The following is a 16,080-nucleotide window of genomic DNA, read 5'->3' as shown; positions in this document are numbered from 1 at the left end:
AGGCTGAGGTGGCTGTAAACAAACATCCAGTTATATACACAAAGTCATTAGGTAACAGTAACCACAGGCTGAGGTGGCTGTAAACAAAGTCCAGTTATATACACAAAGTCATTAGGTAACAGTAACCACAGGCTGAGGTGGCTGTAAACACAACCGTCCAGTTATATACACAAAGTCATTAGGTAACAGTAACCACATGGATGAGGTGGCTGTAAACAAACGTCCAGTTATATACACAAAGTCATTAGGTAACAGTAACCACAGGCTGAGGTGGCTGTAAACACCAGTTATATACATAAAGTAATTAGGTAACAGTAACCACAGACTGAGGTGACTGTAAACAAACGTCCAGTTATATACACAAAGTCATTAGGTAACAGTAACCACAGGCTGAGGTGGCTGTAAACAAACGTCCAGTTATATACACAAAGTCATTAGGTAACAGTAACCACAGGCTGAGGTGGCTGTAATCAAACGCTCCAGTTATATACACAAAGTCATTAGGTAACAGTAACCACAGGCTGAGGTGGCTGTAAACACCAGTTATATACACAAAGTCATTAGGTAACAGTAACCACAGGCTGAGGTGGCTGTAAACAGGACGTCCAGATTATATACACAAAGTCATTAGGTAACAGTAACCCACAGGGGCTGAGGTGGCTGTAAACAAACATTCCAGTTATATACACAAAGTCATTAGGTAACAGTAACCACAGGCTGAGGTGGCTGTAAACAAACACGTCCAGTTATATACACAAAGTCATTAGGTAACAGTAACCACAGACGGAGGTGGCTGTAAACAAACGTCCAGTTATATACACAAAGTCATTAGGTAACAGTAACCACCAGGCTGAGGTGGCTGTAAAAACAAACGTCCAGTTATATACACAAAGTCATTAGGTAAACAGTAACCACAGGCTGAGGTGGCTGTAAACAGTCAGTCGAGTTATATACACAAAGTCATTAGGTAACAGTAACCACAGGCTGAGGTGGCTGTAAATACCAGTTATATACACAAAGTCATTAGGTAACAGTAACCACAGACTGAGGTGGCTGTAAACAAACAAACGTCCAGTTATATACACAAAGTCATTAGGTAACAGTAACCACAGGGACTGAGGTGTGCTGTAAACCAACGACCAGTTATATACACAAAGTCATTAGGTAAAACAGTAACCACAGGCTGAGGTGGCTGTAAACAAACTTTCCAGTTATATATACAAAGTCATTAGGTAACAGTATACCACAGGCTGAGGTGCTGTTAACAACAGACATTACAGTTATATACACAAAGTCATTAGGTAACAGTAACCACAGGCTGAGGTGACTGTAAAAACATCCAGTTATATACACAAAGTCATTAGGTAACAGTAACCACAGACTGAGGTGGCTGTAAACACAAACGTCCAAGTTATATACAACAAAGTCATTAGGTAACAGTAACCACAGGCTGAGGTGGCTGTAAACAACATCAGTTATATCAACAAAGTTAATACAAAACAGTCCAGTTATATACACAAAGTCATATACACAAAAGTCTTAGGTAACAGTAACCACAGGCTGAGGTGGCTGTAAACAAACGTCCAGTTATATACACAAAGTCATTAGGTAACAGTAACCACAGGCTGCGGTGGTAAACAAACGTCCAGTTATATACACAAAGTCATTAGGTAACAGTCCACAGGCTGAGGTGGCTGTAAACAAACAAAGTTATATACACAAAGTCATTAGGTAACAGTAACCACAGGCTGAGGTGGCTGTAAACAAACACCAGTTATATACACAAAGTCATTAGGTAACAGTAACCACAGGCTGAGGTGGCTGTAAACACATCCAGTTATATACACAAAGTCATTAGGTAACAGTAACCACAGACTGAGGTGGCTGTAAACAAACGTCCAGTTATATACACAAAGTCATTAGGTAACACAGTAACCACAGGCTGAGGTGGCTGTAAACAAACTCCAGTTATATACACAAAGTCATTAGGTAACAGTTACCACAGACTGAGGAGGCTGTAAAAAAACGTCCAGTTATATACAGAAAGTCATTAGGTAACAGTTACCACAGGCTGAGGTGGCTGTAAACCAAACCCAGTTATATACACAAAGTCATTAGGTAACAGTAACCACAGGCTGAGGTGGCTGTAAACAAACGTCCAGTTATATACACAAAGTCATTAGGTAACAGTAACCACAGGCTGAGGTGGCTGTAAACAAACGTCAGTTATATACACAAAGTCATTAGGTAACAGTAACCACAGGCTGAGGTGGCTGTAAACAAACGTCCAGTTATATACACAAAGTCATTAGGTAACAGTAACCACAGGACTGAGGTGGCTGTAAACAAACATCCAGTTATATACACAAAGTCATTAGGTAACAGTAACCACAGGCTGAGGTGGCTGTAAACAAACGTCAAGTTATATACACAAAGTCATTAGGTAACAGTAACCACAGGCTGAGGTGGCTGTAAACATCCAGTTATATACACAAAGTCATTAGGTAACAGTTACCACAGCTGAGGTGGCTGTAAACAAACGTCCAGTTATATACACAAAGTCATTAGGTAACAGTAACCACAGGCTGAGGTGGCTGTAAACAAATCCCAGTTATATACACAAAGTCATTAGGTAACAGTAACCACAGGCTGAGGTGGCTGTAAACAAACGTCCAGTTATATACACAAAGTCATTAGGTAACAGTAACCACAGACTGAGGTGGACTGTAAACAAACGTCCAGTTATATACACAAAGTCATTAGGTAAACAGTTACCACAGGCTGAGGTGGCTGTAAATACCAGTTATATACACAAAGTCATTAGGTAACAGTAACCACAGGCTGAGGTGGCTGTAAACAGACCAGTTATATACACAAAGTCATTAGGTAACAGTAACCACAGGCTGAGGTGGCTGTAAACAAACATCCAGTTATATACACAAAGTCATTAGGTAACAGTAACCACAGGCTGAGGTGGCTGTAAACAAACGTCCAGTTATATACACAAAGTCATTAGGTAACAGTAACCACAGGCTGAGGTGGCTGTAAACAAACCCAGTTATATACACAAAGTCATTAGGTAACAGTTAACCACAGGCTGAGGTGGCTGTAAACAAACATCCAGTTATATACACAAAGTCATTAGGTAACAGTAACCACAGGCTGAGGTGGCTGTAAACAAACATCCAGTTATATACACAAAGTCATTAGGTAACAGTAACCACAGGCTGAGGTGGCTGTAAACACCAGTTATATACACAAAGTCATTAGGTAACAGTAACCACAGGCTGAGGTGGCTGTAAACAAACATCCAGTTATATACACAAAGTCATTAGGTAACAGTAACCACAGGCTGAGGTGGCTGTAAACAAACATCCAGTTATATACACAAAGTCATTAGGTAACAGTTACCACAGGCTGAGGTGGCTGTAAACACCAGTTATATACACAAAGTCATTAGGTAACAGTAACCACAGGCTGAGGTGGCTGTAAACAAACGTCCAGTTATATACACAAAGTCATTAGGTAACAGTAACCACAGGCTGAGGTGGCTGTAAACAGACGTCCAGTTATAAACACAAAGTCATTAGGTAACAGTAACCACAGACTGAGGTGAATGTAAACAAACGTCCAGTTATATACACAAAGTCATTAGGTAACAGTAACCACAGGCTGAGGTGGCTGTAAACAAACATCCAGTTATATACACAAAGTCATTAGGTAACAGTAACCACAGGCTGAGGTGGCTGTAAACAAACGTCCAGTTATATACACAAAGTCATTAGGTAACAGTAACCACAGGCTGAGGTGGCTGTAAACAAACACCAGTTATATACACAAAGTCATTAGGTAACAGTAACCACAGGCTGAGGTGACTGTAAACACCAGTTATATACACAAAGTCATTAGGTAACAGTAACCACAGGCTGAGGTGGCTGTAAACAAACGTCCAGTTATATACACAAAGTCATTAGGTAACAGTAACCACAGGCTGAGGTGGCTGTAAACAAACGTCCAGTTATATACACAAAGTCATTAGGTAACAGTTACCACAGGCTGAGGTGGCTGTAAACACCACCAGTTATATACACAAAGTCATTAGGTAACAGTAACCACAGGCTGAGGTGGCTGTAAACAAACGTCCAGTTATATACACAAAGTCATTAGGTAACAGTAACCACAGGCTGAGGTGGCTGTAAACAAACATCCAGTTATATACACAAAGTCATTAGGTAACAGTAACCACAGGCTGAGGTGGCTGTAAACAAACGTCCAGTTATATACACAAAGTCATTAGGTAACAGTAACCACAGGCTGAGGTGGCTGTAAACAAACGTCCAGTTATATACACAAAGTCATTAGGTAACAGTAACCACAGGCTGAGGTGACTGTAAACACCAGTTATATACACAAAGTCATTAGGTAACAGTAACCACAGACTGAGGTGGCTGTAAACAAACGTCCAGTTATATACACAAAGTCATTAGGTAACAGTAACCACAGACTGAGGTGACTGTAAACAAACGTCCAGTTATATACACAAAGTCATTAGGTAACAGTAACCACAGGCTGAGGTGGCTGTAAACAAACATCCAGTTATATACACAAAGTCATTAGGTAACAGTAACCACAGGCTGAGGTGGCTGTAAACAAACGTCCAGTTATATACACAAAGTCATTAGGTAACAGTAACCACAGGCTGAGGTGGCTGTAAACACCAGTTATATACACAAAGTCATTAGGTAACAGTAACCACAGACTGAGGTGGCTGTAAACAGACATCCAGTTATATACACAAAGTCATTAGGTAACAGTAACCACAGGCTGAGGTGGGCTGTAAACAAACATCCAGTTATATACACAAAGTCATTTGGTAACAGTAACCACAAGGCTGAGGTGGCTGTAAACAGACCAGTTATATACATAAAGTAATTAGGTAACAGTAACCACAGGCTGAGGTGGCTGTAAACAAACGTCCAGTTATATACACAAAGTCATTAGGTAACAGTAACCACAGGCTGAGGTGGCTGTAAACAAACGTCCAGTTATATACACAAAGTCATTAGGTAACAGTAACCACAGGCTGAGGTGGCTGTAAACAAACGTCCAGTTATATACACAAAGTCATTAGGTAACAGTTACCACAGGCTGAGGTGGCTGTAAACATCCAGTTATATACACAAAGTCATTAAGTAACAGTGACCACAGGCTGAGGTGGCTGTAAACAAACGTCCACGTTATATACACAAAGTCATTAGGTAACAGTAACCACAGGCTGAGGTGGCTGTAAACAGACGTCCAGTTATATACATAAAGTCATTAGGTAACAGTAACCACAGGCTGAGGTGGCTGTAAACAAACCCAGTTATATACACAAAGTCATTAGGTAACAGTAACCACAGGCTGAGGTGGCTGTAAACAAACGTCCAGTTATATACACAAAGTCATTAGGTAACAGTAACCACAGGCTGAGGTGGCTGTAAACAAACGTCCAGTTATATACACAAAGTCATTAGGTAACAGTAACCACAGGCTGAGGTGGCTGTAAACAAACATCCAGTTATATACACAAAGTCATTAGGTAACAGTAACCACAGGCTGAGGTGGCTGTAAACAAACGTCCAGTTATATACACAAAGTCATTAGGTAACAGTAACCACAGGCTGAGGTGGCTGTAAACAAACGTCCAGTTATATACACAAAGTCATTAGGTAACAGTAACCACAGGCTGAGGTGGCTGTAAACAAACGTCCAGTTATATACACAAAGTCATTAGGTAACAGTAACCACAGGCTGAGGTGGCTGTAAACAAACATCCAGTTATATACACAAAGTCATTAGGTAACAGTAACCACAGGCTGAGGTGGCTGTAAACACCAGTTATATACACAAAGTCATTAGGTAACAGTAACCACAGGCTGAGGTGGCTGTAAACAAACACCCAGTTATATACACAAAGTCATTAGGTAACAGTAACCACAGGCTGAGGTGACTGTAAACAAACGTCCAGTTATATACACAAAGTCATTAGGTAACAGTTACCACAGGCTGAGGTGGCTGTAAACAGACATCCAGTTATATACACAAAGTCATTAGGTAACAGTAACCACCGGCTGAGGTGACTGTAAACACCAGTTATATACACAAAGTCATTAGGTAACAGTAACCACAGGCTGAGGTGGCTGTAAATACAGTTATATACACAAAGTCATTAGGTAACAGTAACCACAGACTGAGGTGGCTGTAAACAACTCCAGTTATATACACAAAGTCATTATGGTAACAGTAACCACAGGCTGAGGTGGCTGTAAACACCAGTTATATACACAAAGTCATTAGGTAACAGTAACCACAGGCTGAGGTGGCTGTAAACAGACATCCAGTTATATACACAAAGTCATTAGGTAACAGTGACCACAGGCTGAGGTGGCTGTAAACAGACATCCAGTTATATACACAAAGTCATTAGGTAACAGTAACCACAGGCTGAGGTGGCTGTAAACACCAGTTATATACACAAAGTCATTAGGTAACAGTAACCACAGGCTGAGGTGGCTGTAAACAAACATCCAGTTATATACACAAAGTCATTAGGTAACAGTTACCACAGGCTGAGGTGACTGTAAACAAACATCCAGTTATATACACAAAGTCATTAGGTAACAGTAACCACAGGCTGAGGTGGCTGTAAACAAACATCCAGTTATATACACAAAGTCATTAGGTAACAGTAACCACAGGCTGAGGTGGCTGTAAACAAACATCCAGTTATATACACAAAGTCATTAGGTAACAGTAACCACAGGCTGAGGTGGCTGTAAACAAACATCCAGTTATATACACAAAGTCATTAGGTAACAGTAACCACAGGCTGAGGTGGCTGTAAACAAACATCCAGTTATATACACAAAGTCATTAGGTAACAGTTACCACAGGCTGAGGTGGCTGTAAACAAACATCCAGTTATATACACAAAGTCATTAGGTAACAGTTACCACAGGCTGAGGTGGCTGTAAACACCAGTTATATACACAAAGTCATTAGGTAACAGTAACCACAGGCTGAGGTGGCTGTAAACAAACATCCAGTTATATACACAAAGTCATTAGGTAACAGTAACCACAGGCTGAGGTGGCTGTAAACAAACCCAGTTATATACACAAAGTCATTAGGTAACAGTAACCACAGGCTGAGGTGGCTGTAAACATCCAGTTATATACACAAAGTCATTAGGTAACAGTAACCACAGGCTGAGGTGGCTGTAAACATCCAGTTATATACACAAAGTCATTAGGTAACAGTAACCACAGGCTGAGGTGGCTGTAAACAGACATCCAGTTATATACACAAAGTCATTAGGTAACAGTAACCACAGGCTGAGGTGGCTGTAAACACCAGTTATATACACAAAGTCATTAGGTAACAGTAACCACAGGCTGAGGTGGCTGTAAACACCAGTTATATACACAAAGTCATTAGGTAACAGTAACCACAGGCTGAGGTGGCTGTAAACATCCAGTTATATACACAAAGTCATTAGGTAACAGTAACCACAGACTGAGGTGGCTGTAAACAAACATCCAGTTTAGATACACAAAGTCATTAGGTAACAAACATCCAGTTATATACCACAAAGTCATTAGGTAACAGTTACCACAGGCTGAGGTTAAGATGTGTGAACAAGAGGCCCAGAGGGCCTGTATCACTCACCTGGTTTGTAATGCCTAGGAATGTTCCGAATACAAGTTCATTGTTTCTTTTCTGAAGGAATTTGAATATTTACCTCCAATTCCCCTATTGGGCCCCACTCTTTCTGCTCCAGGGGGTCAAAGCCAAAATTTATACAAATTCTGTTAACCCCAAGGATGTTTCTGGGCCAAATTTGGTTAAAATCCAAGCAGAACTATATGACTATTAGCGATTTATAGGATTTACCTCTATTTCCCCTATTGGGCCCCGCCCCTCCTGCCCCCGGGGGGTCAGAGCCAAAATTTATACAATTTTCTGTTCTCCTTCCCCCAAGGATGCATTTCTGGCCGAATTTGGTTACAATCCATGCAGAACTCTAGGTCAAGTAGCGATTTATAGGATTTACCTCTATTTCCCCTATTGGCCCCGCCCCTCCTGCCCCGGGGGTCAAAGCCAAAATTTATACAAGTTCTGTTCCCCTTCCCCCAAGGATGTTTTTGGCCAAATTTGGTTACAATCCATGCTTAACTCTAGGTCAAGTAGCGATTTATAGGATTTTCCCCTATTTCCCCTATTGGGCCCTGCCCCTCCTGCCCCCGGGTGGTCAGAACCAAAATTTATACAAGTTCTGTTCCACTTCCCACAAGGATGTTTATGGTCAAATTTGGTTACAATCCATGCAGAGCTCTAGGATAAGTAGCAATTTATAAGATTACCTCTATTTTCACTATTGGGCCCCGCCCCTCCTGCCCCAAGGGGGTCAGAACCAAAATTTATACAAGTTCTGTTCCCCTTCCGCTAAGTATGTTTGTGGCCAAATTTGGTTACAATCCATGCAGAACTCTAGGACAAGTAGCGATTTATAGGATTTACCACTATTTCCCCTATTGGGCCCCGCCCCTCCTGCCCCCGGGGGGTCAGAGCCAAAATTTATACAAGTTCTGTTCCCCTTCCCCCAAGGATGTTTGTGGCCAAATTTGGTTACAATCTATGCAGAACTCTATGACTAGTAGCGATTTAAAGGAAATGTTGACGGACGGATGACGGACGACGGACGCCGCGCCATGACATAAGCTCACCGGCCCTTCGGGCCAGGTGAGCTGAAAATGATCAAATGACTAATTACAAAACATGTGTATAGTTACCTGGTAATCAGAGCAACCATAATTTTCAGAAAATAAAACTAAAGATCTACAAATACTCTTTACCCATAATATGTACACTGGATGGGATAAGAATTTTTTGACTGGCAAAGCATTTTTTTTGTTCTTCAATAACCACATTATCATTTCCACATATTGAATCAGTAAACTATAGGTATATTTAGGTCTATAATCTCCTGAGAAAGTAAGGTTAGGATTGGAAGGTACCTGTTTGTCTCGGGTTCCATCAAAGTCATATTCTCCATTTTCCATGGCGTTGGCGATCTTATTCATCGTACCCACCACTTGTCCAAAGGACATCCTGTTAGTATCAAATGGACAGTTCTTGAAGATTGTATATACATGTAAGAGCATGCTCTCAAGCACATATAATGATCAGTTTCATGATCATAGCATTCAAAATGGCAGAGGTATATGACATCCAAAATAGCAATTTATACATATTTTTTTGTCCTAAGTGAAGATTTTTTAGCCCCTTTAAAACTAGATGTAGTGTTGATTTTGTCTACAACAGTTATGAGGTTTCAAGGTCATATATTCATATATTGCAAAATGGTGAAATATATCCCTGCAATTATGGTGATTCGTTCATTTTAAAGTTATATGTGCCGCATTTTTCATACTTACGAATCAAGATAAGCTTTTGATCTTATTCATCACCAAAAGTTATTAACATTTTGAAAATTACAGTACTTTCAATGCATTTGGTTTTAATTTCACAACTATAAATAAGAAAATGATTTTTAGCAGTACTGCCAAAAATCATTATATGTACATCTATAGTAAAGCGAAATGAGTACCTACGGTCAGACCATGAAGCCAAATTGTGGTCTACAATTTCATTTCACATTTTTACAATGTTATTAGTAATTATAAAGTGATTTCTGCAGGAAAGTTTCCATCTAAATATACATAAGGCATAAAAAACAACAATTTTCCAGTACATAATTTCTGTGTTGTAACTAACGTTTATAAGGCATTTGAAGCCATTTGAATGATTTTCATGGCTTAATTAATCAAACCATATGATTTTCAATAGATTAACGAAGAAAAATCAACATGCCAAAATTTTCGCCCAGTTGCGGCACATATAACTTTAAGTAAATTTTAATGTAATTTTTGAGCTTGCCGCGCCTTTGTATTTTGAATAGTGTCAATTATTTGTATATATATACTTGGGAAAATTATCTACAAAATTTAATGTATTTTCATTTCAAAGTCATAAATACCAAAATGGCGGAAATATAGCCCTGCATATATATGTCGTTTTGTTCTTTTTCCGTTAATTTAGACTTAGATATTTCCTAGAATGAAGACTTAGATATTTAGAGCCAATTGGTGAGAGTCAATAATTCTGATAATGTATATCAACAGGACTTGTATATACGGATGCAACAAAGGGAGGTAATTTAAAATTACTTTGTGCTGTCATATGGTCCATTATCTTCCTTGCCATAGACTTTGTCTGTAACTTCAAACGCGATCTCTTCCATCTTCTTTGGCATCAAACCTTCAACATCTGAAACCATACAACTCAGAGCTTATAGAATACTGACATCTATTAAGTTGGACTGAAAAGCATTTACAGCACAAACAAAAATCTCAAATTTTATACTGATACTTTATTTCTATTATCCTGGCCCATCTTTACTGCTCTTTTTATATGTAGCCAGATTGCATCACTGTAACTATAGTGTTCCATTATCTATTCATTCATTCAAATTAGTTTTAGTAATTGTTTTAATGTGATAACAAAATTCCATTTATATCACTACACATGCAGGCATTGTTCTATCACAGCTACTTCAGTTGGCAATCTCATTTTAATTTATATCTCACAGCTTGTGCAGCTGGTAATCTCGTTTTTAATTTTATATCTCACAGCTAGTTCAGCTGGTTGTCTTTTTAATTTTATATCTCACAGCTAGTTCAGCTGGTTGTCTTTTTAATTTTATATCTCACAGCTAGTTCAGCTGGTTGTCTTTTTAATTTTATATCTCACAGCTAGTTCAGCTGGTTGTCTTTTTAATTTTATATCTCACAGCTAGTTCAGCTGGTAATCTCTTTTTTAATTTTATATCTCACAGCTAGTTCAGCTGGTTGTCTTTTTAATTTTATATCTCACAGCTAGTTCAGCTGGTTGTCTTTTTAATTTTATATCTCACAGCTAGTTCAGCTGGTTGTCTTTTTAATTTTATATCTCACAGCTAGTTCAGCTGGTAATCTCTTTTTTTTATATCTCACAGCTAACCCAGCTGGTAATCTCTTTTTTATTTTGATATCTCAGAGCTAGTTCAGCTGGTAATCTCTTTTTATTTTGATATCTCAAAGCAGTTCAGCTGGTAACCTAAATTTTTATTATGCTATCCAATAGCTATTCAGTTTCAGAGAGGAAGTAATTTATATGAAAGCTATAGTAAATCCTTATTAACTTTTTTGCCTATAATGGTGGGTCAGCCCCATGGTAATACAATTTTGAATCCCACTATAAGGATGCTTACCATTGCAATATGAGTGCTATCCCATTAGTTTCAGAGAAGAATATGTTTATATGGAAATAGGCCTAATTGACCCCTTTTGGCCCCGCCCCTCTGCCCCTGGGTCAGCCCCATCGTATGTACAATTTTGAATCCCCAACCCTATAAGGATGCTACCATTGCATTATGAGTGCTATCCCATGCTTAGTTTCAGAGAAGAATATGTTTATATGGAAATAGCCAAATTGACCCCTTTTGGCCCCGTGCCTAAGGCCCCTGGGGGGTCAGCCCCATCATTTGTACAATTTTGAATCCCCACCCTATAAGGATGCTACCATTGCATTATGAGTGCTATCCCATGCTTAGTTTCAGAGAAGAAGTCGTTTATATGGAAATAGCCAAATTGACCCCTTTTGGCCCCGCCCCTCTGCCCCCCCCCCCCCCCCCCAGGGTCAGCCCCATCATTTGTACAATTTTGAATTCTCACCCTATAAGGATGCTACCATTGCATTATGAGTGCTATCCCATGCTTAGTTTCAGAGAAGAAGTCGTTTATATGGAAATAGCCAAATTGACTCCTTTTGGCCCCGCCCCTCAGGCCCCTGGGGGGGTCAGCCCCATCATTTGTACAATTTTGAATCCTCACCCTATAAGGATGCTACCATTGCACTATGAGTGCTATCCCATGCTTAGTTAAAGAGAAGAATATGTTTATATGGAAATAGCCAAATTGACCCCTTTTGGCCCCGCCCCTCAGGCGCCTTAACACCACACACAAATCACTGGTGTTATAGTAACACACCACACAGATCACTGGTGTTATAGTAACACACCACACAGATCACTGGTGTTATAGTAACACACCACACAGATCACTGGTGTTATAGTAACACACCACACAGATCACTGGTGTTATAGTAACACACCACACAGATCACTGGTGTTATAGTAACACACCACACAGATCACTGGTGTTATAGTAACACACCACACAGATCACTGGTGTTATAGTAACACACCACACAGATCACTGGTGTTATAGTAACACACACAGATCACTGCTGTTATAGTAACACACCACACAGATCACTGGTGTTATAGTAACACACCACACAGATCACTGGTGTTATAGTAACACACCACACAGATCACTGGTGTTATAGTAACACACCACACAGATCACTGGTGTTATAGTAACACACACAGATCACTGGTGTTATAGTAACACACCACACAGATCACTGGTGTTATAGTAACACCACACACAGATCACTGGTGTTATAGTAACACACCACACAGATCACTGGTGTTATAGTAACACACCACACAGATCACTGGTGTTATAGTAACACACCACACAGATCACTGGTGTTATAGTAACACACCACACAGATCACTGGTGTTATAGTAACACACCACACAGATCACTGGTGTTATAGTAACACACCACACAGATCACTGGTGTTATAGTAACACACCACACAGATCACTGGTGTTATAGTAACACACCACACAGATCACTGGTGTTATAGTAACACACCACACAGATCACTAGTGTTATAGTAACACAGCACAGGCATTATTTGTTCAATTATTAGTAACACAACACACAAATCACCATTATCAGTCACACTCAATATTGGAGTATGGGACATTACAACAACACCACTCGATACAAATGTTTTATATCTGTGTCATTTTGATGCATTTATTTATTTTTATTTAAAACGTTTTCAATTAGCCTAAATGTACAATAATCCTTTGTAGCATTTTGATATATTGATATTGATATAAATTTTCTTCAATTGATCAGTGACCTTTGCTTCATTAACCACACCAGTTACTATTTGTCACACATATATTACCGTCCGCTGATTTCCGTGTCCAAGAAAATGAAAAAGAGTCTAAAAAGGAGACAAAATGACCAGTCAATGTCAATAATAAGTTAGTTTTCCTGGTTATCTTTGGCGGCTTGTTTTCAGAATAGGTTTGGTGTACACATGGACAAGACTTTGTTTTCAGAATAGGTTTGGTGTACACATGGACAAGACTTTGTTTTCAGAATAGGTTTGGTGTACACATGGACAAGACTTTGTTTTCAGAATAGGTTTGGTGTACACATGGACAAGACTTTGTTTTCAGAATAGGTTTGGTGTACACATGGACAAGACTTTGTTTCAGAATTTTGGTGTACACATGGACAAGACTTTGTTTTCAGAATAGGTTTGGTGTACACATGGACAAGACTTTGTTTTCAGAATAGGTTTGGTGTACACATGGACAAGACTTTGTTTTCAGAATAGGTTTGGTGTACACATGGACAAGACTTTGTTTTCAGAATAGGTTTGGTGTACACATGGACAAGACTTTGTTTTCAGAATAGGTTTGGTGTACACATGGACAAGACTTTGTTTTCAGAATAGGTTTGGGGTACACATGGACAAGACTTTGTTTTCAGAATAGGTTTGGGGTACACATGGACAAGACTTTGTTTTCAGAATAGGTTTGGTGTACACATGGACAAGACTTTGTTTTCAGAATAGGTTTGGTGTACACATGGACAAGACTTTGTTTCAGAATAGGTTTGGTGTACACATGGACAAGACTTTGTTTCAGAATAGGTTTGGTGTACACATGGACAAGACTTTGTTTCAGAATAGGTTTGGTGTACACATGGACAAGACTTTGTTTTCAGAATAGGTTTGGGGTACACATGGACAAGACTTTGTTTTCAGAATAGGTTTGGGGTACACATGGACAAGACTTTGTTTTCAGAATAGGTTTGGGGTACACATGGACAAGACTTTGTTTTCAGAATAGGTTTGGGGTACACATGGACAAGACTTTGTTTCCAGAATAGGTTTGGGGTACACATGGACAAGACTTTGTTTTCAGAATAGGTTTGGGGTACACATGGACAAGACTTTGTTTCCAGAATAGGTTTGGTGTACACATGGACAAGACTTTGTTTTCAGAATAGGTTTGGTGTACACATGGACAAGACTTTGTTTTCAGAATAGGTTTAGTGTACACACAGACAAGACTTTGTTTCCAGAATAGGTTTGGTGTACACATGGACAAGACTTTGTTTTCAGAATAGGTTTGGGGTACACATGGACAAGACTTTGTTTTCAGAATAGGTTTGGGGTACACATGGACAAGACTTTGTTTTCAGAATAGGTTTGGGGTACACATGGACAAGACTTTGTTTTCAGAATAGGTTTGGGGTACACATGGACAAGACTTTGTTTTCAGAATAGGTTTGGTGTACACATGGACAAGACTTTGATTTCAGAATAGGTTTGGTGTACACATGGACAAGACTTTGTTTTTCAGAATAGGTTTGGGGTACACATGGACAAGACTTTGTTTTCAGAATAGGTTTGGTGTACACATGGACAAGACTTTGTTTTCAGAATAGGTTTGGGGTACACATGGACAAGACTTTGTTTTCAGAATAGGTTTGGGGTACACATGGACAAGACTTTGTTTTCACAATAGGTTTGGGGTACACACAGACAAGACTTTGTTTTCAGAATAGGTTTGGTGTACACATGGACAAGACTTTGATTTCAGAATAGGTTTCGGGTACACATGGACAAGACTTTGTTTTCAGAATAGGTTTGGGGTACACATGGACAAGACTTTGTTTTCAGAATAGGTTTGGGGTACACATGGACAAGACTTTGTTTTCAGAATAGGTTTGGTGTACACATGGACAAGACTTTGTTTTCAGAATAGGTTTGGGGTACACATGGACAAGACTTTGTTTTCAGAATAGGTTTGGTGTACACATGGACAAGACTTTGATTTCAGAATAGGTTTGGTGTACATATGGACAAGACTTTGTTTCCAGAATAGGTTTGGTGTACACACAGACAAGACTTTGTTTTCAGAATAGGTTTGGGGTACACATGGACAAGACTTTGTTTTCAGAATAGGTTTGGTGTACACATGGACAAGACTTTGTTTTCAGAATAGGTTTGGGGTACACATGGACAAGACTTTATTTCCAGAATAGGTTTGGTGTACACAAGGACAAGACTTTGTTTTAACACAGCATTTAATATGTGGATCTAAACTCCTCCACTAGTGCAGAATGTGACTTCTCCATTAGAAATCTTTTTTATTTTTTTTTCTTATATGAGAATTTCACTAATGGTCATTTCTTCTAATTGTCAGATATTGTGTGTGACTTTTGTACATCTTCATAGTGTGTTCTGAAAGCAAAAATCTATTATAGGGTGCATGGACGCCGATAAAAACACAAATAAAAAGGATCAAATCAATATATTTTTCTGAACTAAAGCCAGCTTAATCTACAGGATGCATCACTGGAAGCATGCTAACCTAGGAAAAATCCAAACCAATGAAAACAACATCTTAAGTGGCAAACTAAGCATAGACATAAGACATAGCAAAAGACTGTAAAATAAAAAATAATTTACAACAAAACTGAGACAAATAAGGAAAATAAGATTAGAGTGGTAAATATAGGACACTTGTCCTACAAAAAAGGTCAGAAGGGCAAAAGTTCATGCGATGCTTTAGATCTGAACAGAAAGTATGAATAACTCTTTTTACAAGATTAGAGCTTCATATTCAACATTCCTACAAACTATTGAAGGACAGTTCATTCACCTATAAGATTTCAGAATGAACTGTTCAAGCCTCCCCTAAGATTTCAGAATGAACTGTTCCAGACTAAGGAATGAAAGAGTTCAGTATTAAATGATTGATCAGTGTCAGCT

At 39.1% G+C, this 16,080-nt stretch overlaps 1 protein-coding gene across 1 annotated transcript in view; it reads right to left on the bottom strand.

The window, feature by feature from the left end:
• LOC138334645 (dynactin subunit 1-like) overlaps window positions 1-16,080 on the bottom strand; it is a 100,389-nt gene that overhangs the window by 24,446 nt on the left and 59,863 nt on the right. Inside the window, exons 25-26 of the mRNA XM_069283282.1 lie at window positions 10,272-10,371; window positions 9,060-9,153 (exon numbers count right to left, since the gene is read on the bottom strand). Coding sequence (XP_069139383.1) covers window positions 9,060-9,153; window positions 10,272-10,371 — 194 coding nt within the window. The remainder of the gene's footprint in view (window positions 1-9,059; window positions 9,154-10,271; window positions 10,372-16,080) is intronic.

This window comes from Argopecten irradians, chromosome 11 (assembly GCF_041381155.1).
Source record: "Argopecten irradians isolate NY chromosome 11, Ai_NY, whole genome shotgun sequence".
NCBI lineage: Eukaryota > Metazoa > Mollusca > Bivalvia > Pectinida > Pectinidae > Argopecten > Argopecten irradians.
The sequence above is the reverse complement of the archived record's forward strand: the minus strand, read 5'-3'. Positions and strand labels throughout refer to the sequence as shown.